The sequence below is a fragment of the Furipterus horrens genome, unplaced genomic scaffold (assembly GCF_987537825.1).
Source record: "Furipterus horrens unplaced genomic scaffold, mFurHor1.1.pri manual_scaffold_5, whole genome shotgun sequence".
Taxonomy (NCBI): domain Eukaryota; kingdom Metazoa; phylum Chordata; class Mammalia; order Chiroptera; family Furipteridae; genus Furipterus; species Furipterus horrens.
Window position 1 is genome coordinate 69,089,727 of NW_028327175.1, and position 25,722 is coordinate 69,115,448.

The 25,722-nt window shown below is 34.2% G+C and overlaps 1 protein-coding gene across 1 annotated transcript in view; it reads right to left on the reverse strand.

The window, feature by feature from the left end:
• SLCO6A1 (solute carrier organic anion transporter family member 6A1) overlaps positions 1–25,722 on the reverse strand; it is a 100,667-nt gene that overhangs the window by 65,926 nt on the left and 9,019 nt on the right. The window contains exons 2-7 of the mRNA XM_090279323.1: positions 24,039–24,299; positions 22,440–22,622; positions 20,447–20,543; positions 14,147–14,268; positions 13,210–13,319; positions 5,088–5,232 (exon numbers count right to left, since the gene is read on the reverse strand). Coding sequence (XP_090135449.1) covers positions 5,088–5,232; positions 13,210–13,319; positions 14,147–14,268; positions 20,447–20,543; positions 22,440–22,622; positions 24,039–24,299 — 918 coding nt within the window. The remainder of the gene's footprint in view (positions 1–5,087; positions 5,233–13,209; positions 13,320–14,146; positions 14,269–20,446; positions 20,544–22,439; positions 22,623–24,038; positions 24,300–25,722) is intronic.

Genomic DNA, 25,722 nt, shown 5'->3' on the forward strand with positions numbered 1-25,722 from the left:
ATGGGATGAAGAATGATAGCTTCATGAACCAAGTAACAGGATTTGAAAGAACTACTGGAAACCAGTGCTGAACATGCTGATTAATTCCTATTAATGATGAAGAATTGGAGAGGTGACTGCATGTTCAAGTAGACCTAAAGACAGTACCACAGCAGATGCCATAGTAGGCATTAACTCTCCTCTAGGCAAAAGAACATCCTCATAAATCTAACCAACAGCCTCTGATTTGCCCCATTGCAAAAACTATCACTAAGATACATACTGGTGGGACAGAGGATTCCTCTTGATTTCAGACAACAGTTACAGAAATGGACAACTATAAATTTATGGCCACTATGGACAGAAACCAGTGAATAATTAGACGTCTAGCTGATTTGTTCGGTTGATGACAGAGTGGAATGTGTAAGTGCTTGGTAAGGTGAAATGGCAATAGCTGGGCTGTCTGTGGGCTATAATGAAATTTATGGCACAAACTGATAGTATTTGATATGCTATCCTGCACATTGCCAAATCCTTCTTTTCTATCTCATTAGCATGCAAAGACAAAGACCAAATCTTATTCATCTGAAAGGCCACAAATATGCACTTGCAGTACTCCCTCAGGGATACCAAATTTCCTCTGGTATTTACTTACAAGGGGGTAGGTAAGCATTGATTGTGACTACAACTACCCTCTGATGCACCAAACTTTCATTGATAGATGATATTCAGTTTGGCTGAAGGGTCAGATGCTACAGACTCAATTGCTATGATTTTGATGTTATCATACCTTCATCAGCAAGAGAATGATAAAGCCCAACAAAATCAAGAAGACACTCACAATACCTAGTCCCTCTGGCAGTTAAGGAAAAATAGTTGTCTTCCTTCCCCACCAACCAAAAGGCAGCCTAGCATCACTTTGGACTCTGAGTATTGGAGACATAGATGACTCATCTGGGCATTCTACTTGGTCTTCTATACCAGCTGACCCACAGGGAGTATAATCAGCAGGCCTACGCTGGAAGGTACTAAGCAGGCTGTGGCACACTCCCTGCTTTGAGGCAGCACAAACCTAATGACCCATTTGAGCTACAAGTCTCCATGGCTGGTAATTTTGTGTGCTTGAGCCTCTAGAAAAGGGAGGTAGCCTCCACTTGAAAGTCTCCTTTTGGGTGTAGGACACATTGACTCCCTGAAACAGTTAAAATTGTAAAGCAACTCTTAGTTTACTACTACCCTCCTGTCAAAAGCAAAGCCCTGAACAATGACACTTCGATATTCTCATTTTGGAGGGACCAACTTAGATTTATAGTTAACTATTTGACAAGCCTTATTTGTCAATTGGAAATAGTAATATTTAAGCCATAGGCATGTTCATAAGAGATTTTCAAGTGTTTAAAGAAACACCTTGAATGGATCAGACAGCCCTCAGAAGACTATGAAGATCTCTTTTAAATGAAGTTACTCTTGGTTATTCAGGGAGCTTTCTGGAGGGATTATTGACACATTATTTATATGCACCCTTAAGATAGTTATCTGTACAATAAGAGTAAGCCAATTAGAAAAGGTGGTATAAAATTGTCCCTGATTTTAGTTGAGTTAATCAATGAGACCACCTCATCCGTAGAAAGCACTCTGGTCAGCCTCTCACTGATCATCAATGTTACTTATGGATGAAAGAATTACCCAAAACTTCATCCTTGCAGGCCAAGGTGGAATATATGCAATAGCTAAGACATCCTGTTACATCTGGATGAACACCTCAGGCTAAGTGGGAAGGTTAATACAGAAACTTACAGATCAAACTATCTTGCTTTCTAAAGTAGACCCTGAGGGCCAAAGCATTTATTTAAGTGACTGGGTATAGGACCTTGGCTAGCCTAGCTGAGGTCAAGATTGCAGGTAGCCTTATCCTATTGCTGAAGTCCTGTTGATATCAGCCTTCATTTAATACTATATGAAACAAATTGAATGACTTTAGTCTCAAACTCTGTTGATTAGATTGATCATGCTGGCAAACAGCATGGTATACTCATGGAAAAATTACTCAATATGGCCCTTGAAACTGGGTCATGCTTTTGGCTTTTGTATTATTTACAGTCTGACAATGACGCACCCTCTATCAAAAAAACTACTCAATAATAGGCTGATAGTAAATGTTTTTGCATATCTTAACATTTGTTTTTTATTTGGCCCATATGTTTTATGTTCTTTCTTTCTTTCCTTTATTGCTTTTTTTTACTAGTAATAAAATTTTTCAAAATTAATATAGTTTTTACTGTTCTTTAACTGGCTACCCTAAAAGTTACATCATGCATCCTTGACTTTTTTACAACACAAAATAAATTACATTTACAACTTTCCCATTAATGCTAGCACCTAAAAACATATAATTCCATTTGTAACCTCTTTTGGAGAGCCAATTATCAATATCTAGTAAAACTGAAAATATACACAATAGTAATTCCCCCTTTAATATCTAAACCTAGATCAACTTCCAAAACTGAGCACAAGGAGACACATACAAGAGAAAAAGTTGGAGGCAATTTCATGTCCATTAGTAATACAATGGATAAATAAACAGTGGTATGTTCATAAAACAGAATCCTATAGCACAGTTTAAACCCATTAAATAGAGATCAACATGAATCTAATGAACATAATTTCAGATGAAAGTAACAGAAGAATATATACAAAATGATACATGAATTTTAGAAATAGTTTGTATATGGATAGGGACATAAGCACTAGAAATACACAAACATGTGTGGGAAGAATGCACTCTAATTTATAAGAGTGGTTACCTATAGGGAGGCAGGGAAAAAATAGGGTAAGGGAAGGGTGCACAAGTCTTAACAGGTTTTATAAGTTAAGAAACATTGATGCAGACACATGCTGGTCAAGATGAAGGCATAGGTAAACACGGCTCACTTCCTCACACAACCACAGCAAAAATTGCAACTAGACTACAAATCAAATATCACCCAGAATTGTCAGAAAATTGAGCTGTATGAAAGTCCAACAATGAAGGAATTAAAAAAAAATCACATACATCAAGATAGGTAGGAGGGGCAGAGATGCAGAGAGACATGGAGGACATGGAGAGGCACAGAAAAGTGCAGAGATGCAGAAATGCAAAACGGGTGGTATCACAGCCATGTGTGGTGAATAAAAATCAAAGGGGATACCTCAGAAGCAAGGGATCCCAGTCCTATAACAGACCACCTAGCACCAGAAAGATAAGTTCCCATAATTTCTGTCTATAAAAACCGGTGGGGGTTGGAATGGCAGGAGAAATGACAGGATTCTCAGGCATCTCCTATTAAAGGGCCTGCAACAGACTCCGACTTAGATAGACTCATTCCCTCTAGGCTTTAGCACCAGGGCAACAGCTGAAAGGGCACCAGTGGAATATGGGGAGAAATTGAAGTGTGGCATCAGGGCAAGTGCTGAGAGACAGCTTCCTCCCAGAGTAAACTCCAGAGACTGGGCAGCAGCATTGTTCCCTCTCTGAGCCCTCCCCTACTCAGAGACACAGAGCGGCAACACTGGTTGCACTGCCCTGGCAATTACCTAATGCTCTGTCCTATCCAACTTACTGGTGAGCTTTTCTACAATAGGCCACGCTACTAAGACAGGAAGTCAAAGCAGTTCTACCTAATACATTGAAACAAACACAGGAAGGCTGCCAAAATAAGAAAACAGAGAAATATTACCCAAATGAAAGAACAGAACAAAACTCCAGAAAAAGAACTAAACAAAATAGAAATAAGCAATCTATCATATGCAGAGTTCAAAACACTGGTTATTAGGATGCTCAAGGAACTTAGCGGGTTCTTAAACAGTATAAAAAAGACCCAGGCAGAAATGAAGATTACACTAAAAGAAATAATGAAAAATTTACAGGGAACCCACAGTGGAGAAGATGAAGGTATGAATAGATCAATGATTTAGAAGACAAGGATATCAATCAGAACAACAAGAAGAAGAAAAAAAAATTTTTTAAATGAGGATAGGCTAAGGAGCCTCTGGGACATCTTTAAACGTACCAACATTAAAATCAAATGGGTGCCTGAAGGAGAAGAGGAAGAGCAAGAAATTGAAAACTTATTTGAAAAAAATATTGAAAGAAAACTTCCCTAATTTGGTGAAGGAAAAAGACTTACATGTCTAGAAGGACAGAGAGTCCCAAGTAAGACCCAAAGAGGACAACATCAAGACACATCATAATTAAAATGCCAAAGGTTAAAGATAAAGAGAGAATCAAAATCAGCAAGACAAAAGCAGATAGTTACCTAGAAAGGAGTTCCCATGAGACTATGAGCTAATTTCTCAAATGAAACTTTGCAGGCTGGAAGGGACTGGCAAGAAGTATTCAAAGTGATAAAAAGCAAGGACCTACAACCTAGAATTCTCTACTTAACAAAGCAATCATTTAGAAATGAAGAGCATATAAAGTGCTTCCCAAACAAGGTAAAGCTAAAGGAGTTCATCATCACCAAGCCATTATTATGTGAAATGTTAAAGGGACTTATTTAAAAAAAAGAAGATCAAAACTATGAGCATTAAGAAGGCAATAAATTCATAACTATTAACAATTGAATCTAAAAATCAAACTGAGCAAATAAGCAGAACAGAAGCATAATCACAAATATGGAGATCATTTGGAGGATTATCAGTTGGGTGGGGGAAGAGGGGGGAATGGGGAAAAAGATTAAGAAGTTCTAATTGGTAGGTAGAGAATAGACAATGTTAAGAACAATATAGAAAGTGGAATAATCAAAGAACTTATATGCTTGACCTATGGACATGAACTAAGAGGGTGATTACTTAAAGGAAGTTGAGAAACTGATGGGGGAGGACAAAGGGAGAAATATTGAGAAAACTGGGATAGCATAATCAATAAAATATGTTTTAAAATGTTGATGCAATGATAACAAAGTGCTCATTTTTTAAATTTGAGCAAACAGTATTTAGATAGTTAACATCTGAGCAAATACTATTACTCTTCTACTTCTTCCTTCTTGAAATATTTTATATTTATAAAATACACATAAGAAAACTTTACATTAAAATTTCAAAATGAGTACATTGAGCAGAAAAATTACCTGAAAGTGTAGTTGCCTCACTGGGACTTAACATAAATTGATTTTCTATATATTTAGGCAAAAATTCAGAAGCTCCAATATTAAGTAAAGAGTCTGAAGCTCTGGTCAGAGCTAGGCATAAAAATATTGGAGTCTTCATGAGAATCTGAAATAGAAAATTTACATATGAATTTTTTTATTCAGTTAGTTAAAGAGGAACTGATGTTAAAAAGCAATCCACAAAAACTTAACCTTTCCTAATGTAAACCAAATAAAAAAATTTATGTATCTAGGTATAAACACAAAAATTTACAATTCAGTAATATACATATATTATTAAAGACATGTAGTGTCTGAACCACTTTTATTTGTAATTTGATCTCCATACCATTTGTAATTTTTATTTGTGGATCTGGCAGTTGGCCAGAAAGATTAATAAAAAGTAGATATCATTAACCAGTTATGTAGATATTCCCTTAACTTTATTTAGTTTATTTTCCTTAGCAATTATTTTTATTTAACTGAAAAATAGACAAAAAATAATTTAAGCAACAGTAAAGAAAAATCACTAGGATTGCAGTCAACATTCTATAATATTTTACTCCTATGAATTCTACATACATAAAGAAGTGATTTAAATTCTGCATGTTATCCAATTAAAAAATGGACAGAAGACCTGAACAGATACTTCTTTCAAGAAGACATACAAATGGCCTGCGAATATATGAAAAGATGCTCAACTTCACTAGCTATTAGGAAATGCAAATCAAAACAACAGTGAGATATCACCTCACACCTATTATAATCACTGTTATCAACAAGACAAGTAATAACAAGTGTTGGAGAGGTTGTGGGGAAAAAGGAACCCTCATTTGCTGATGGTGGGAATGGAACCTGGTACAGCCACTATGAAAAACAATATTCCAATTCCTCAAAAAATTAAAAGTAGAGTTACCTTTACTATATCACCAAGCAATTCCTCATCTAGGTATCTACCTGAAAAACTTGAAAACATTTACTCACTAAGATATGTGCTATGTTCATTGCAGCTCTATTCACAGTGGTCAAGACATGGAAACAACCAAAGGATTCTTCCATAGAAGACTGGATAAAGAAGATGTGGTCCATGTATACAATGGAATATTACTCAGCCATAAGAAAAGATGAAATATTGCCATTTGTGAAAACACTGATGGACCTTGAGAAAATTATGCTAAGTGAAACAATTCAGTCAGAAAAAGTTAAGAACAATATGATTTCACTCAAATGTAGAATATAAAACTGAAACTCATAGACACAGAGAACAGTCAGTGTAGTGGTTAACAGAAGGAAAGGGTATTGGGGTAGTAAAAGGTAAAGGGGGTCAAATATCTGGTAACAGAAGATGATTTGACATTGGGTGGTGGGCACACATTGTAATACAGAGATCATGTATTATAGAAATCTACAGTTGAAACCTATATAATCTTATTAACCAATGTCACCCCAATAAATTTAATAAAAATAAAATAAACTCTACATTTTAGTGAATTTTTTTAACTTATTCAGAAACCTCACTAGGAAATATAATGATTGTTTACTATTACCTATTATACTATTATACTATAGAGAGCAATTAACATAACAGTAAATTACATTAAAATATTTACTTTTCAATTAACTTATTTATTCCTTGGAAATGTATACATCTTGGAAAATATTTACTGGTGTTTTGTGTTTGAATATTTTTTAATTAACTTAAAATTCTTTTTCTAGACCTAAACACTATTTATAAAATCTAACATATTCTGTATATACATCTGATTTGCCTTCCGGGTGTGGTTTAACTCTACGTAGTGTAATTCCACTGTATTTGTCAATAGGCTTAAATGCTTAGGCTGTCTTCAACACCCTACTGTCACAAACAAGATTACTTTAAAAACCCCTGCACATGCACCATTAAGGACCTAGGATAGAGTGTTTGAGATTACATACCCCAGAAGAAAATTGGAATTTAATATACCTCATTCCATTATTTCAGATTTTTTCCCCCTCCAGAATGTATCAGTTTACTCCCATTATAATGTAGGAGAGTTGCATTTTCTTCCTGTAGTAGCTTATACAGGTATCCCCCATATAACACAGTACTTCTATAAAATGATTTCACTCTAACTCGGATAAAGAATTGGGGAAAACCCCCATATAACATGGTACTTCCATAACACAGGCTCACTCTAACAGAATATGACTGTAGAAGATACCCAAGAATTGCCGGTAGAAGAAGAAACTGATGAAGCAGCTTTGGTGGAAATGACATCTGGAATGTGCCAAGATAACTTAGGGGATGATAGCGCTGATAAAAATGAAGAAGTTAAACAGTTTACTATAAAAAGTGTAAAGAAAGGTCTAGACTTAGCTGAACAGTTAGTCATACAGTATATCTTAAATGAAGATCCTTGCACTGAAAGGAGCATACAGTTTAAGAGAGAACTTCAAAAGTGCTTAGCACTGCATAACGAAAGTTATAAAGATCTCTCAGATAAAAGCAAGCAATCTAAAATAATAGATTTTTTTGCAAAAAGTAGAGTACAGAAATCAAGATAATGCTGAAGACAATTCAGAGAATGAGGATATCTTGTCAAAAAGAAAACACATTCAGTTAATGCAGCTTAGTAGTGATAACAAGGAAAACAGTACTTAATTCATATTAAGATGTAATGATGAAAATTGATGACTTTTGATGAATACTGCTTTAATAAAGATATTTCTCTTAATTATAAAAACATAATAGTATGCATTTTTAATTTTTGGAACCTAACCCCCCTTTTTGTACTAGTTCTTTGTTTCATATAACACAGATTCACATAAAAACAGCATTTGTTACGAACCTAACAAATGCAGGGGTTACCTGTAATTTCTAAATTCATTCAAGTGATATTTCTGGTTTCACATCCCCTTCCAGATTTACCATTCCCCCATCAAGAGGTACTGAACGTGAAAAGTCTTCATGATTGCTGCAACAAAGCATGTACAGCCATGCACCACTTAAATATGGGGATATGATCTAACTTGTTATTAAGGGATTTGGTCATTGTGCAAACATTAAAGACTGCATTTACACAAACCTAAGCACTATAGTCTACTACACACTTAGGCAGTATGGTATAGCCTATTGCTCCTAGGTGAGGATTAAAAAAAAGAAGAAATATCTCAAGTAGGCATTCATATTATTTATATATTTATAGAGTTTCTACTATGAGTGCTGCATTGATCTATGCGCCTTACATTCCTATGAGGAAAGTATTGTGATAATACCAATTTCTTAGCTGAAGAAAGTGAGGCTTAGAGAGGTTAAGATACCGTATTTCACTGAATCTAAAATGTCCTCAATTGTAAGAGACACCATTATTTTATGTACAACTAGGAGGAAAAAAATGCCACTTACACACTATGATACAGTGCCTTGAGGAAAATTTTATGCAATTATCAATCTCACCAGCCTTTAAAATATATTAGATTTATTAAGAAGGACTTGCCACTTATTCCTGATTCACCTGCACAGCTTGGTATGTTGTAGGCAATTCTTTTGCAGGTATCTCAATAAAGGAACAACAAAGCTATCTCTACTGTGAGAATGCTTTACTTAAGTTACACAAAACACTTGGATATTACTTTGCAAGAAAATGTGAACAAGCGATCATTCTTCCAACAGTACGTATTTATTTTACTAATGTCAAAATTATATCCTATTACTGTTTCTGCTTTTCTACACATACAATAACTTTTAATTTGACACCTAACTATTGCATCACCTTTTTGAAGAGTTAAAAAGGCAGTTTCACTCAATATGGATAGCACTACCGAAGTTTATAACTCAAAGTAATGGCAATATGAACAGTCATGACAAACTTTGGCCATACTCAGACAATATGTACTATGTCACAATTAGTTCCTGACTTACAGTTATTCCAAAGCTCCATCAATGTAATACCCAACCCAATTTCAAAGGTGTTAAAACGTGAAGGGAAAAAAAGTGTGTCTTAGAATCAGAGAAATATGGACATTTGCATAAGGCCTCACCAATAATAAATGCTATACAATGTCCCCCCTAGGGAGTCCTGCTAGTAGTTGGGACTGCAAATAGATCAGAACCTATGGATAAGGAGGGAGCTGATTTACCGTTTGCCTTGTTACTTCTTGGATACACCATGGATCACAAAAAGAAGGTTATTGCTGGCTCTTTCTAAGATTTTTTATCAGAGAAGAAAAGGATGATAACCAGGTGGCCAGTCTCTAGTGTGCAGCCTGGTTTTTCTGGCTTAGGGAAAAGTAACAGACCCTAACAAGGAAAATCTCTCTGCCTACAAGATCATCACAGAGAAGCATAAAATAAACTCACATTATTTCTACTTCTTACTCATTTCCAGAAAGTCATAGCTTCTCTAGCCCTTACTTAATATGGTATTATAACCATTGACACTGCTCAACTCCACTCTTCTTGCATGAACTCTTTAATTATTTTCATTGCTTAACTGACTCACAAGTAAACATCAACCTAGTAGATAAAACTGGCTGACTGCTTTATTATCAGGGAAGACATGCTCTACTTTATCTTCACCAACATGGTTTAAGAGATAGGCTCTGTTGGGAAACTCAGCTTTGGCAGGTGCTAAAACCTGACAAAACAAACAGTGGGAATTTGTTTAATCTACGTGGCTCCCTAAAGTATGACTCATTATCCCTCTGTTTTCTTTCTGAATCTCAGCTTGGTACAATGTTAAAGGCAACAGCCTAGATGCATGGGCTTTTCTGTTGGATTTTAGAAAATTTGCTTCCCCATATATTAGGCTTTTCATTCATTCATTCATTCATTCATTTATTTTCTAAGGCTCCGAAAGCTCAGATCAAGTTGATACCTGGAGGGGTTTATTTGGGTTTTTCTTTGTTGTTGTTGTTTTTGTTTTTTGTCTTCTTCTTACACAAACCATTGTCAGTAGCCCTGAATTTTATAAATGCCAAGTGATTCTTTAACTGATTTCCTGCAATTGGAATATACTACAGCTGAACAAAAAACCCAACCACTTAGAACGTAGGGACAACTTCCTTAAACAGCACAAAAATTGCACTGCATTTTCAATTCTTCTCCCACTGTAATAAAGTTTTTACATAGTTGTGTTTGAAAGTTATTAAAACAAAATTTATATCATGTTCAAATTATTCCCTTAAAGTATATTAGTCATTAAAAATAAAAATCTAAAGTTCTTACCATGTGCCACAAACACCTTCATTAACATACCAAAATCCTTGCTGACTCAAGGTCTTTCCACATGAGTCTCTTGTGCTTGGTATTTAATTAATGACCATTCTTCATATGACTCACTCCTTATCATGCTTCAGGTGCTCCCATTTAAATGTTCCCTGTTCAGTGAAGCCTTTTTTCCCCCACATCTAAAGTAGGTTTCACAAAGAATTTTCTACACTGAGTTGTTAATCAGTTGTTCATCTGTTTGTTTGCTTGTTTGTTTGTTTAATATGAGATTCACACAGAGCATAAGCTCCAAAAAGGCATGGGTGTTAGTTACTATTGTATCTTCGATACCTAGCACAGTGATACTACACAATTAAAAAGAGGTGAATACTAAAACTAAAATAACATACCTATATTGTATTACTATGTGTTAGTCACTATTCTAAGCACCTTACATATATTAACATTTAATTCTAAGCACATATACAAAGTATATACTATTATAACCATTTTTAATAGAATAAAATTTAAGGCATATAAAATAATAATGTCCCCTAAATTATCTGAGGACCCTTTTATTTTTTTTTATTTATTTTTTTTTTTTGGTTTTTCAATTACAGTTGTCCCCTTTTCTCCCCATTTCTCTCCCCCACCCAACCCACCCCCTCTCCCACAATCATATCCCTCCCCGTTGTCCATGTCCATGAGTCATTTATACATGTTCTTTGACTAAACCCTTCCCTTACTTATCCCCCTTCTCTCCCTCCCCCCTTCCCCCTATTGACTGCTATTCTGCTCTTTGTTCTATTTAGTTCTTTTGTTTGTGTTGTTCTTTAGTTTCCTGTATTAGGTGATATCATATGGTATTTTTCTTCCTTTGCCCGGCTTATTTCACTAAGCAAAATTCTTTCTACATGGATGGAACTAGAAAGAATTTTCCTTAGTGAGGACCCTTTTAAATGGTGGGCTTTAAGATTGTTAACTTGTACTCATTTAAAAATTAGATGGGTATGGCTCTATCAGGTTGTAATAAAGAGATTTTTTAAAAGAGTAACAAATATTTCATTTTGATTATACACCAATCCTTACTTGAAAACAGAAAATTAGAATTTCTTGAATTATTTTTTACTTCAAGTCCAGGTGGGCTTAAAGCAAGACAACCTCACTTTTGATGAATGTTTTGCTCTTGGCCACCTTTGGCAATGTGTTAGCTATATCACAATACTATTCATGGTTTTCCTAACCTTCCTTTTTCCTGGGACAGGCACCTATAATGCACCAAATGTGTAAGCGAATGACATGCAAAATCTTCTCTGTAACTGAGTTTTCAGAATTAGGGTATGTAGAGATATTTCTGATAAACCAGATCAGTGATTCTGAGAACGTAGCCTTAATTCCCAGAGTTTTTAAATGATTGTTATAAATTTTGCCAGTTTCAACCACTGTATTTTGGAGGTGAAAATTTTCCAACATTCTCCTTAACATTCTAGAAGTCCCAACTTCTAACATTTTTAAAGAACTATTAAGATGTCTTCTAGTTACTTACACTGGTATCAGTCAGAAGTCTAAGACTGTTAACAGGCATTATATTTTTTTGGTATCCTAACAATAATCAAAACACTATTTCCAAGAGAGAGAGATTGGAATTAGCTTGTTTTTACTTCTTGCATGGCAGTTATCTTAAAAAATAAAAACTTAAAACATTCATGTTTAAATTTTTTGAAAATTGTTTTTAACAATTGTATCTTAATTTTTAACAATATTAAAGAGATTATACCTAATTTATTTCTGTATTGTTAAAATATACACATGTAATATTTTGGTAAAAATTAAAATTAAATAAAAGTCTGAATAAAATATAATCCATTACTAGGAAGGGCCCATGATTTGATAAAAATATAAACACTTTTGTGTTTGAATGAAAACAAGTAAACAAAATGTACAATTTCATACAACATATATCTATCCATTTTAAGAAGAATTAGACTAATACAATAAAAAGCACTATGTATATGTTTATCCCATATATACATGATATGTTTTGCTACATTATATTTTGAACAAATATCTATGAAAGCACTAAGAAAGGAGAAACTCATATAAGGTAATATTTGACGAAGATTTTTTTTTTTTAATGGAGAAGAGAAAGTAAAACATTTGAACTTGAGAGATTTGCACCTACAAAGGTACAGAACTATAAAAGTACCTAATGCATCCATGAAAGAGCAAGTGGCTGGAATGTGGGAGAAATTGGGATAAAATTCTGAAATGAGGTGGGAAAATTCAGTTGATTCCATTGTGAAGGATACAAGAGCATGAAATTCATCTACCAAGTAATCTGGGAAATTATTTGATAAAGTCTACATATGAGAAATACAATTCTGCAGTCAACATAAAGGATGAAGTTGTGAATAGAAAACAAATTGAATGTAGAATCATTACTCAGAAGTTGGATGTTTTTAACCCCACTATGTCTGTACTTTACACCTTGTTTCTCGCCTAGAATAACAGAGTTCTTCTCCATTTGATATTGAGTGGAAATAGTCTCAATAAAATATAATATTTGTTAGAATATTTGTTAACTTCTAGATTTCTCTAAGTCATTTAAACATAATTAAAAGTATATAATATTAATATCTCTATTTCATCAGGGAAGAAAAACACAAAATAATATAAGAGAAACAGAAGAAGGAAAATACTTGGTACCAATCTCTGACACTGGTCAAGTTCTTGGAAGTGCTTCTTAGGTAAGCTAGGTCTTATTTTTCATGATCCACAAATAAATAGGTTAATTAAGACTTCAAAAGTGCCACTTAGATTTATGTTGAACACTTTAAAATTATTTTCTTAAATTCACCATTAGAAAATTGTACAAGTCAACTAATAGGCTTATTCATGTAAAATATTTTACTTTACCCAAATAGAAGCAAGTAAATCTTTGATACTAGCTCCATATTCCTGATCTTTATATTTTTTATCCAACACATGAAGCTTCTCGTGTTTCCCAGCTTTTACTATAGCTGTACCTATATTTTTAACAAGCAAAAGAATCTTATGACATATTCAAATAACAAAAACATATATAAATAAACATACACCTTTTAAGAAACTTAGATTGTCTTGAAATGCCAAGTGAACAATTTTTGAACAAGCTAAAGGCAACCTAATTAAGTAAAAGGTACATTCTTCTAACAGTACTGTTCTAAAGAACATTGTTATAAGGAAAATTTTCCATGCCTACACTGTACACTATTGTAGCCATTAAACACTTGAAATGTAGCTCATATGACTGAGCAGATTAATTTTTAATGTAATTTGGTTTAAAATTTAAATAGCACCATGTGGCAACTTACCACAGTATTTAACAGCACGGCCCTAAAATATGAAAGAGTAACCTTTCATATTACTAAAAATATTTTGTGCCAATGAAATGTACTACCATTAAGAGAATATTTGACTTCTCTAATGTTACATGTATTTTTAGTGTTTTTAAAAGAATTTCAATAGTTATCATTTTATCTTACAACAATTCTGTGAAGTAGTACATGTATGAAATAATGTTAGGTAATTAGATGTAAGCACACTTCTTTGAGAAAATGTATGAACTCTCTCTATAAAGGATTTTTTAAAATAAATGACAGAAAGTGAAAATATGTACTAGTGAAAGTCTGGTACATAAATAAAATCGTATTTGGTCACATGAGGCTTCATTTATTCTATCTATCACATGCCTCTCTATCCCCATAACAGAAATGTAATCCAGCCATATTCTGAGAATGGAGGATGAGGGTGGGATGAGGAGTCTGAGGAATCTACTTTCCTTTAATTTAATGAATTATATGATTATAGTCACCTTGTATGTGCTGTGGAAAACATGACAATGGTATTAATGTAGACCATGCAATAACTGCGGCAAAAGCAAAACTAATCCACCATGTGTGCAGCCAGTGTTTATTATTATCACTGTCTCCAATGCTTTAATAAAAACAAATGAAAAATTTCAAGTTTACATATTTTATTACAAACAAAGCCATAAGTTAACAGAAAAAAAAAAAAGAGAGTGAAATAGGTATATATATATATGACAAACTTAGAGACAAATGTTTTCCTTCTACTACAAATAAATGATTAGCAAATGTAATAATACATCTATTCCATGCACAAAACAGAATATATAAAATCAGCATGAATAAGCTTAATAGGACATCTTCAATAAAGAAAATCATAAAACTTTACTGAAGCACATAAAAGAAAAGCAGAGAAAATAGAGCAATGTACCACATTCTTCCATGGAAAGATAATAGTTATACTCAATTTGACACATAAATTCAAGTAATTCAAATCAAAATGCTTTGATTATAACCTGAGACTATCAAATATATATGGAAAGTAATTTTACAAAACAACTTCTGATATTTAATGAATAATATGAGTAAGGACTTATTCAACCAAATTGCAAATCATATGATAAAGATTTAGTTATTAAATATAACTAGTTATGTTTAGTTAACTTATTTTATTTAGTTAGTTATTAAAATATTATAGCATTGGGATGAAATAAAAAATATATCAGAGAATAGAGTAGACAAGAGAGAGGAAATCATATTAACAGGGAAATTTAATTTATGATAAAGATGGTATTTAATATCAGTAAAATTAAATCCATTTCAAAAGTGAAATAATCTAAAATGTCATTAGTACAATTAGATATCCCTTTGAGTAAAAAAACAGAATATTGGCCCATGCCTTGTATTACATGCAAAAGTAAATTGAAATTGGAATTTAAATTTAAATGTACAATCAAAATCAGACAAGGACACTACAAGAATAGGAAATTACAGGCACATATCCCTGAAGAACATAGATGCAAAACCCTAAACACAATATTAGCAGACCTAACTCAACAAAACATTAAAAAAATCATGCACCATGATGAAGTGGAATTTATTCCAGAAATGCAAGAATGGCTCAATACCCATAAATCAATCAATGTGATATACCACACTAAAAAAATGAAAGATAAAAATCATATGATCATGTCAACTGATGCAGAAAAGCATTTGACAGATTTCAAAATCTATTCATGACAAAAACTCTCAACAAAGTGGTATAGATAAAACATACCTAAACAAGACAAGAATGCCCAATTTCCTCACTTTTATTCAACATAACACTGGAAGTACTAGCCAGGGTGGTTAGATTAGAAGAAGAAAAAGAAGGAGGAAGGGAGTGAGGAAGAAGAAGAAAAAGAAAAGAAGAAGAAGAGGGGTCAAGGGGAGGAGGAAGAGGAGAAATGGCATCCATAACAGAAAAGGTAAGTAAAATTGGCATTTTTAATATGTTTTATTAATTATGCTGTTACAGTTGTCCTGATTTCTTTTCCCTTTGCTCCCCTCCACCCAGTGGCCGCCCTCCCTCCAGTTGCACCCCCCTTTAGTCCATGCCCATTGGTTGTGAATATAGTTCTTCTCAACATCTTCCTGTCTTCTCCGCTCCCTCCTACTATGCTTCTTAATTCCTGTACCACCTCCCTCCCTTTACTCCCTTCCTCCTCTCTGCTGACCTCCCCCCATAATGTTCCCCATACTTATAATTCTTTTCCCACTCTTGTTACCTACTTAGTTTGCCTTTGTTTCAGTTCCCTAGCTTCTGTTGTTGGTTGTTGTGATACAGTTTTCATTTTAATGTTCATAGTTTTATCCTCTTTCTCCTAAACAAGTCCCTTTAACATTTCATATAACATTCGTTGGATGTGATGAACTCCTTCAGTTTTAGTTTGTCCTGGAAGCACTTTCTCTGCCCTTATATTCTGAATGACAGCTTTGCTGGACAGAGTAATCATGATTGTAGGTTTTTGCTTTTCATTACTTTGAATATTTCTTGCCAGTCCCTTCTTGCCTACAGAGTTCCTTTTGAGAAATCAGCTGAGAGTCTTATTTGGACCCCTTTCTACATAATTCTCTTCTTCTCTCTTGCTGCTTTTAAGATTCTCTCTTTATCCTTAATTTTTGACATTTTGACTATAATGTGTCTTAGTGTGGTTCTCCCTGGGTCCAGTTTTTTTGGAACTCTCTGTGCTTCCTGGACCTATAAGTCTATTTCCTTCCCCAAATTAGGGAAGTTCTGCTTCATTATTTTTTCACATAATTTTTCAATTTCTAATTGTTCTTCTTCACCTTCTGGCAACCCTATGATTTGGATGTTGACCCGCTTATAGTTGTCTGATAAGTTTCTGAGCCTCTCCTCATTTTCCTTGCCTCCCGTTTCCTCTTTCTGCACTGGTTGACTGTTTGTTCCTTCCCTGTGTTACGATTTATTGATTTGATCCCTGGTTTTCTTGCCCTCACCACTAGTTTCGTATGTGTTTTTGTTCATTTCAGCAGGAATAGCCTTCACTCCTTCCCCATCTAGTTTAAGATCTGCTGTTATGTCTGTAAGCATTTTTATAACCAAAGCTCTGAACTGAGCCTCAGAAAGATTATCTATCTGCTGGTCTGTAAGATTAGATATTTGCTGTCTGGTCAGTTGCGTCACTGGGATCTCTACCATGATCTGTGTCATCCTGACAGTTTTGTGTTTACCTTTCCTTCCTGGGGTGGGGTTGTCACACCTCCTATGCTATAGGAGGTGGAGCCCCATGCACTTGTGAGCCCCATGCACTTGTCACAACAGGGCAACCCTTCTCACCACGCTGTGGTGTTTTCTGCAGGGGTGGGGGTCCAAGATGGGTTACTGCCCTTCACTTTCCGCTGAAAGACCAGGAGCCTCCTCCTCCATCCCCATGCCCTCTGGGCCTCACAGTCCAAGGCAATGGAGGTCTGCCTTTCCCAACTTTGGAATCACAAGCTGACAGGTCTGGTCCACTGACGGGGGTGCTCCCCAGGTGCTTCTTGCCTCCCCTTAAATACAGGTGTCTGTGCTTACAGCCATCCCACGGCCCTCACTGCTGCTGCCACCAACAGCACAGCTTGACCTCTCTGCCCCAGCTTCACCCCTCCTACCCGTCTGGACGAGCACCACTTCTTTATAACTTCATATGTTGGACTTCCATTTATTTTCTGGGACTTCTGGTTATTTCTGGTTTTGCAGTAGTTGTATTCCTTCTTCGTTGTGGAGGGAGAAGGAGCGTGTCAGTCTAGGCCTCCATCTTGGCTGGAAGTCTCCTGTGTCTGTTTGTCTCTGCATCTTAGGTAGAGCTGTCGCTCCTGTTCCATATAGAAAATTTTTAAAGACTCCACCAAAAGACCTGTTAATGGCACCAAACTATGACACCATTTTATCAATCCAGCTATTTCTGAATAATGAGGCAGAGAGTAAGACCAGTGAATTCTAGAGTTATCATTCTGTCACTCTTCCTTTGTCTTATCGTATGTTCCCTAGTCAGAGACAATATTGTGTGAGAAACCAGAGATGTTCTTTATTAAGGTAAACAGGACTACATCGACCATAAAAACTACATAACATTTCTCTGATGATTAGCGACATTGAGCATCTTTTCATATCTATTGTCCATCTGTATGTCCTCTTTGGAGAAGTGTCTATCTAGGTCCTTTGTCCATTGTTTAATTGAATTGTTTTCTTGGTGTTGACTTGTATGAGCTCTTTATAAATGCTGGATATTAACTCCTTATCAGATGTATCATTGGTGAATATATTCTCCAATACAGTGGGTTGTCTTTTAATTTTGTTAATAGTTTCCTTTGCTGTGAAAAAAATTGATGTAATACCATTTGTTTATTTTTTCTTTTGTTTCCCTTGCCCAAGAATATACATCAGAAAAAATATTGCTACAAGAAATGTCCAAACACACAATGCAATATACAGATGATATATTATGAAGTTATACACTTGAAACCTGTAAAATTTTATTAACCATTGTATTCCCAAAAACTTAAATAAAAAATAAGATAAAATAAAATAAATAAAAGCTACACAGCAAAGGAAAAAATCAAGGGAGTGAAAAGGCAAACTATGAAATGGGGGGAAATATTTGCAAAGTATGTATCTGATAAATGGATAATATCCAGAATACATTTTAAAAACTCCTTCAATTCAACAAAATATGATTTAAAATGAGCATGAAACTGTGAATAAACATTTCTCCAAAGAAACATATTGATGGATGACAAGTATAAGAAAAGATGTTCAACATTGCTAATCATCAGGGAAATGAAAATAAAAACCACAATAAAATATCAATTTACACTTGTTAGGGTGGCTCTTACCAAATAACAAAACAGAAGGTAAACATGGACAAAGATGTTGAGAAATTGGATTAGTGGAAATGTAAAATGGTGCAGCCACTATGGAAAACAATATGAATGTTCCTCAAAAAAAGAAGAAGGAAAAAAGAAAGTAAAGAATTACCATGTGGCCAATGACATCACAGACAGGGGACTGATTTCCAAAATATATAAAGAGCTGATACGACTCAACATCAAGAAAACAAACAACCCAATTAAAAAATGGGCAAGGGACCTGAACAAACACTTCTCCGAAGAGGACATACAGAAGGTCCATAGACACATGAAAAAATGCTCAACATCATTAGCCATCAGGGAGATGCAAATAAAAACCACAATGAGATACAATTTTACACCAGTCAGAATGGCCATTATCAACAAATCAACAAGCAACAAGTGCTGGCGAGGATGTGGAGAAATGGGAACCCTACTGCACTGTTGGTGGGAATGCAGACTGGTGCAGCCACTATGGAGAACAGTATGGAATTACCTCAAAAGATTAAAAATGGAACTGCCTTTTGAACCAATGACTCCACTACTAGGATTATACCCGAAGAATCTTGAAACCCCAATTCAAAAGAACTTATGCACCCCTATGTTCATTGCAGCACTGTTTACAATAGCTAAGTGCTGGAAACAACCTAAGTGCCCATCTGTAGATGAGTGGATCAAAAAACTGTGGTACATTTACACAATGGAATACTATGTAGCAGAAAGAAAGAAGGAACTCCTGCCATTTGCAACAACATGGATGGAACTAGAGAGAATTATGCTTAGTGAAATAAGCCAGGCAAAGAAAGAAAAATACCATATGATATCACCTAATACAGAAAACTAAAGAACAACACAAACAAAGGAACTAAATAGAACAAAGAGCAGAATAGCAGTCAATAGGGGGGAGGGGAGAGGGAGAGAAGGGGGATAAGTAAGGGAAGGGTTTAATTAAAGAGCCTGTATGAAAGACTCATGGACATGGACAACGGGGAGGGATATGATTGTGGGAGAGGGGGTGGGTTGGGTGGGGGAGAGAAATTGGGGGAAAAGGGGACAACTGTAATTGAAAAACCAAAATAAAAAAAATTAAAAAAAAAAAAAAAAAGAATTACCATGTGGCCTAGCAACTTCCTTTCTCATTTCTGGGTATATATCAAAAAAGACTGAAATCAGAATCTCAAAGAGATGTTTGCACACCCATGTTAATTACAGAATCATTCACAATAGCCATAAGTTGGAAGTAACCTAAATGTCCATTGACAGAAGAATTGATAAAGAAAATGTAGTATATACATGAAAAGGAATATTATTCAGCCTTAAAAAAAGAAGGAATGCTGTCATATGCTACCATATGGGTGAACCTTGAGGACATTACGCTAAGTGAAATAAGTCAGTCACAAAAAGACAAATACTGCTTGATTTCATTTATATGAGGTACCTAAAGTAGTCAAACTCTTAGAAAAAGAAAGCAGCATGATAATTGCCAGGGGCTGGGGAGAAGGGGGAAAAGGGAAGTTGTGCAATAGATATAGAGATTCAGTTTAGCAAAATAATATTCTAGATATCTGTTTCAAAACAGTGTTCATATAGTTAATACTACTATACTGTACACTTAAAAATGGTTAGTATGGTAAAGTTTATTTTACATGTTTTTTACCACAATTTTTATAAAAACTATATGCAGAATTAGTAGTAAGATTGTCATTATAAATGGTATTTTTAAAATTATATTCAAGCAGTAATGGTAAAAATGTACATTTTTATGTATTTATATGTACATATATGTGCATATCAGTCACATTTACACATATTTTCTAAACAATGTGGTTATTACTAATTAAATATATATATTATAAGCTAAAGTGTCTAATATATATTTTACACAATGTAGACAAAAAGGAAAGAAAATAGCTTACCTGTTATCAAAATTACTCTTCTCAGAGGTCTTAATTAGGGGTGCTCCTATTGCATAACCCAAAGCATAGCCAATTGTTACTGAAGCTTCCATAAGGCCTATAAAATGAATATTGAGCATCAAACAACTACATAAGACAGCTTTGTCATAAGATAATAAAAGTTACATCACTAAAATGAATTCTTTGTGTAAGTTTCATAGTACACTTCATTAGTCAGTATCCTCCAGAGCAACAGAACAAATAAGATATTCAGAAAGCGAGAGTGATTTTAAGGAACTGGCTTATGCAATTCTGGGGGCTGGCAAGTCCAAATTTGTATGACAGGCTGACATGCTGGAAATCCAGGCAGGAGTTAATGTTACAGTCTTGAGTTTATAATTAAGTCTGAAATCCACAGAGCAGGCCAGCAGGGTCGGAAAACTCAGAATCTCTCTGTTGCAGTCTGGAGACATCTTTGTTTCTTTTTTTGGAAAACCTCAGTCTTTATTCTAAAGGCTTCAATTGGCTGAATGAAGCTCATCCACATTATGGAGGGTAATCTGCTTTATTCAAAATCTAATGATTGTAACTGTTAGTCACAACTAAAAAGTATTACAGAAACATCTAGACTGGTGCTTAACCAAGCAACTGGTTGCCATAACTAAGCCAAGCTTATGCATAAAATTAATCATCATACATATTATCCAACACATGTAGTAGAGAAACTCAGGTACTTTAATCATATAATTCACTGTACCTTATTTAATCTATATAGTTAATGTAATATAAGTAAATATATTTATATTTAATATAAATATAAATTCAATATACCTTCTTTCACTTTAATTTGTGGTACTAAAACAAGATGATGCTTTATAATGATACATTATCATTGCTTTTGCATCTTTCATCTTAGCTGTGAGAGTGACAAGAGGTGGCAATAAAGTAAGCTTCTCTCTGCAGTATATAGATGTGTGTTTTAGTTACTATTCAATAAAACCAAAAGTAAAACAAACATATTTGTTTCCACTCTCACATAAGACTTATAAGTCACTGCAAAAAATTCTTCCTAAAAGGAAACATATATGAATATCATCTATTTTAGCTATTGGCATCACTCTCCTTACCTATGATGGAAAAATTACTATTTTGGTGAAAAATGCTATTTTCTTTTAAGACACCTTCACAATAAGTATAGAAAAACAACTTTAATTTTTCTTTCAAAAGTGTAGTTAGAAATCCCTGTACAAATGGATGTTCTACCAGGACTAGAAGCTATTGCAATATTAGGAAGTACAGATTATTCTGAGATATACCCCAGTGTTACTTGTTGTAGGATACAGTACCATAAAAAAAGTGTAAATGGAGGATACTACACTGTGGTTGATTAAGTAACATATCACTTCTCTCCTTGAAGGGATGAACGAGCTTGCTTCGGTTAACTTAAAAATATAAGAGCCCACCGAAAGACTGAGTTAATGCATGATATAAAGAACTTAATATACAATGATGACTATTTTAGCACCACACTGAATCTAATGCTGGAGAGGCATAATACAACGTTTCTGTCTCCTTATGGACATGATGTCAGCAACATCCCACACATATCCCCAAAGGTTAAACATAGAACTACTCAAAAAATTCAATCTGGTAATTTTAAGGTTTTTTCTAGAGAAATAAACTGCAGTCTATAAAATTTGATATGTACATGTGCACTATATATGGAAAGAGTACAATTTGTATTACTTAAGAATGTATTTTTCCTATTGCTCTTTTTCTTTTAGGGTGGCCTTCAGATGACATGTCTCTAATTCCAAATCTCAAGCAGCTCTTCAGAATTAAGTGGCTCAATGTAATTTTGAAGTTAGGCATACTGGTTACCATTCATTACAATATTATTATTAGAGCCAATAATTAGAACTTATATATCATTTTTGATATGCACACCAACATATAGAATCTCAATAAAAATTCAGAATGGGTAAATCATAATAAAAAGGAAAAAAAAACTTGCCTATATATACACCAGTTGAGTGTGTGCCAGAGCTCTCATCAAGAAAGCTTACTCCGAGGGTATAAAGAGGCATTCCTGCTATTCCCTGAACAGTCTGCCCAAGGATGAAGAAAATTACAAACTTTGATTCAAATGATATGGATTTCTTGCAAGCTCTGATAATCTTCGTTTCTTTGCAAATATCTTCGAAGAAACAATTTTAATTTTTTGTTAAACGAGTCAAAACTTTTACAAATATACAGTATCTTTTATGAAATATTTTACCTTTTATAAGCTAAAATCAAGGTGACATAAATTAGACACAAAGGAAGAAAAATTGTACTATTTCTACTCCCATGACTCCTGTTGAGTGCTAAACAAGTAGCATTTTTAATATGTCTCAAGCAGTGCTTCTTAACTTCTCATCCTTTCTGACCAGGACAGGATAAAGGGAAGAATAGAAAGGATGTCATTTCATTCCCTTCTTTCCATAAATCACCTTCTAGTTCAATTAGCTGTCCATTCTACAAATATGGTTAAGTATATTATAAATATATTTTTCAAATTAATAAATATATTTGAAATATTTATATTCTACAAATGCTATATATTATAAATGTATTAGCATAGTATATAGTTCATATATTGATATAATGTCTACCAGTAATTATTTAATGCATGCACTTTATAACTATATATAATATAGTATATAACTATATTATGTTAATTAATATACTATATAACTATATTAATATTTAATTAGCATAATCTACATTATATATAATATTATACATTAATATAAATAATGTATAGCTATATTAATATAATATTGATATAATAAATATAATTTTTATTGACATTGTAAATATACATTATAAACATCATAAGCTTACAGACACATACACACACACATAGAGACACCCTCATGCATTTTTCCATCATGTCCTTCTAAGTCCCATTTTAAAGTTGCCAAATTGGAAAATGCATACCAACACTCTTATAAGCCTATTCACAACAGAAAAGTAGTGAATAGAGTCAGAAATAGTGCTATGCAACTTCAGATAGCCTTTATCTACTGGGAGTAGCAAATTGATTGTGGAATAAATTTTTTTTAGTGAATAAAGTGAAGAAGCCACCAATCATTTTAGATTCAAAGCCCTATGTCAAAGGGCAGCTCTCCTGTTTTGAAATGGTAGGAATAGCTAGAAAATGTCTGATCTTTGTGTGTGTTTTTTGTTTGTTTTTGTGTAGAATGTGTGTGTTTTGAAGCCTAAATAAAGGGATTAATTAAAGCATACTGTAGAAGACATGAAGAACTACTGAAGCTCTCAAGATACTTAAATACAGAAATTAACAAAAGAAAAACAATTTCACAAAATAGTTATCACCAAATACTCTTTCTTTGTCTTAGGCCCATCTGTATAGGGTATATGATCATGAGAAGTTAAGAGAATAGATATACATTACTAGGGAGCTACAATTATTTAGTTTAACAAACTTGGTCATATACAGATGGATGGATGTACAGACATACAAGTATTATAGTCTATTTTAAGTTCCTAGAAACAAGGATTTAAATGAATAATTATATGAAGTATGACAGAATCATTTAAATCTTACCTTCAGTTTCTACACTCAACTGATAATTTTCACTACTGTAGTAAGGAAAAGCAAATAAAAGTGATCCAAATCCTATTAAAAAGGAGGAAACTGTAATCCATTTTAGTATGTTTCCTTTTCCTCCATAGTATGATATAAACACTACTACCAGGCAAGATGAAATATCGTAAGTCAGTGACAACACCATACTTTCAGTGGATCTCAGACGATTGTCCCTCTGAAGTGTGCTGATACTCACATCTACAAGACCAAACACAATACCTAAAATATGAAAAGAAAAAAGAAAGCAATAACATGCATTTTAAGAGACAAAATATATCACCATTATAATCATTACAAAGCAAAACTTAATTTACAGTGATTTAAGCTTATTTCATATTATTCTGAATGTTTAAGATTTATAAGTACAAAATGATTCCTTTTTAAAAACACTAATAGGCCTTAACCTGTATGAAATATTTGCAAATGGCATAATTGTAAATAGCTATTTTTAAATACTATATTCATGAGTAACTTACTAAAGATTATCTTTTTATCATCTCTATTAATATTTATTTTGATGTATTATATTTCAATTATATGAGTAAAAATGAATAAATAACAATCTAATATCTACCATCCAGAACAGACAATAAAATGTTAACAAAACAGTCAAAAAAATAGCTGAAGTCCACCATGTACTCCCCACACACATTCTTCTTTCTCCGTCCATAACCTGTATCCTATACTTGAAGTTCACCATTCCTAGCCTTGTTAACACTTTTTTCACCGTGTATATATCCGTGGGCAATACAGAATATTATTTGTCATGTTCTTGAACATTACATAAACGTTCACTCCACATCCAGCTGGGGAAAAATAATCATACTAAATGTTGGGGTGGGGGAGAAATTGACATAAAGGTTGGTTACAAAGTAACACATTCGTTAGAACGGAAAGGGAAAGTAGTTCTAATCAAAACTCATGATCTTATGCTACGAAGTTGCTGGAGCATAAGCAGCTGCAAGGGCTGCAGCTGCTGGACCTCCCTTCACTACCTCCTCTGCAGAGAGCCAGGATCTACACTCCTGCTAATGCAGAGAGAGCTAGCTCACAATCACCTGCTGCTCCTGCTGCAATTCCAGTTGCCAGAGCCAGAGCCCCTGAGCACTGCATTGCTGAATCACTCACTGTTGCTGCTGATGGAGCTGCATTGATTACTGACCCTAAATCCTGGAAACTTCACAACCACAAGATTACTGCTGCTGCCAAAAATATCACCAGAAACAGGGAGAAGAAAATAACAACAAAAAGGTTTCCCTGTGTTCCTTTTTTCAAATCTACTACCACAGTTTCTCACTGGTAACACCTAGGTGAAGTCAGCTGTTGAGAAAATCTGGAAAATGTAGTTTACAGGCTGCCAGTCTCCTTGTAAATGGGAATGAATCCAGAAGGGGAACAATGGAGTTTATGGCCAACAGACAACTTGCAAAGTTCATCTTTTAGACTGCTCAGAATACATATTTAAACTTCCATACCAGATTAATAGCAACGACATCATGCCTCTTCCTAACATGTTTCATTTATTCTTACAAAGGACTTCTTAGTCTTTCCCTAAAAAAGGGAGATACACAGTCCCATCAGTCACCATATCCATATCAAGGTAATGCTAATCCTTCTTCTAGTTCAGTCATAAACGGGAATT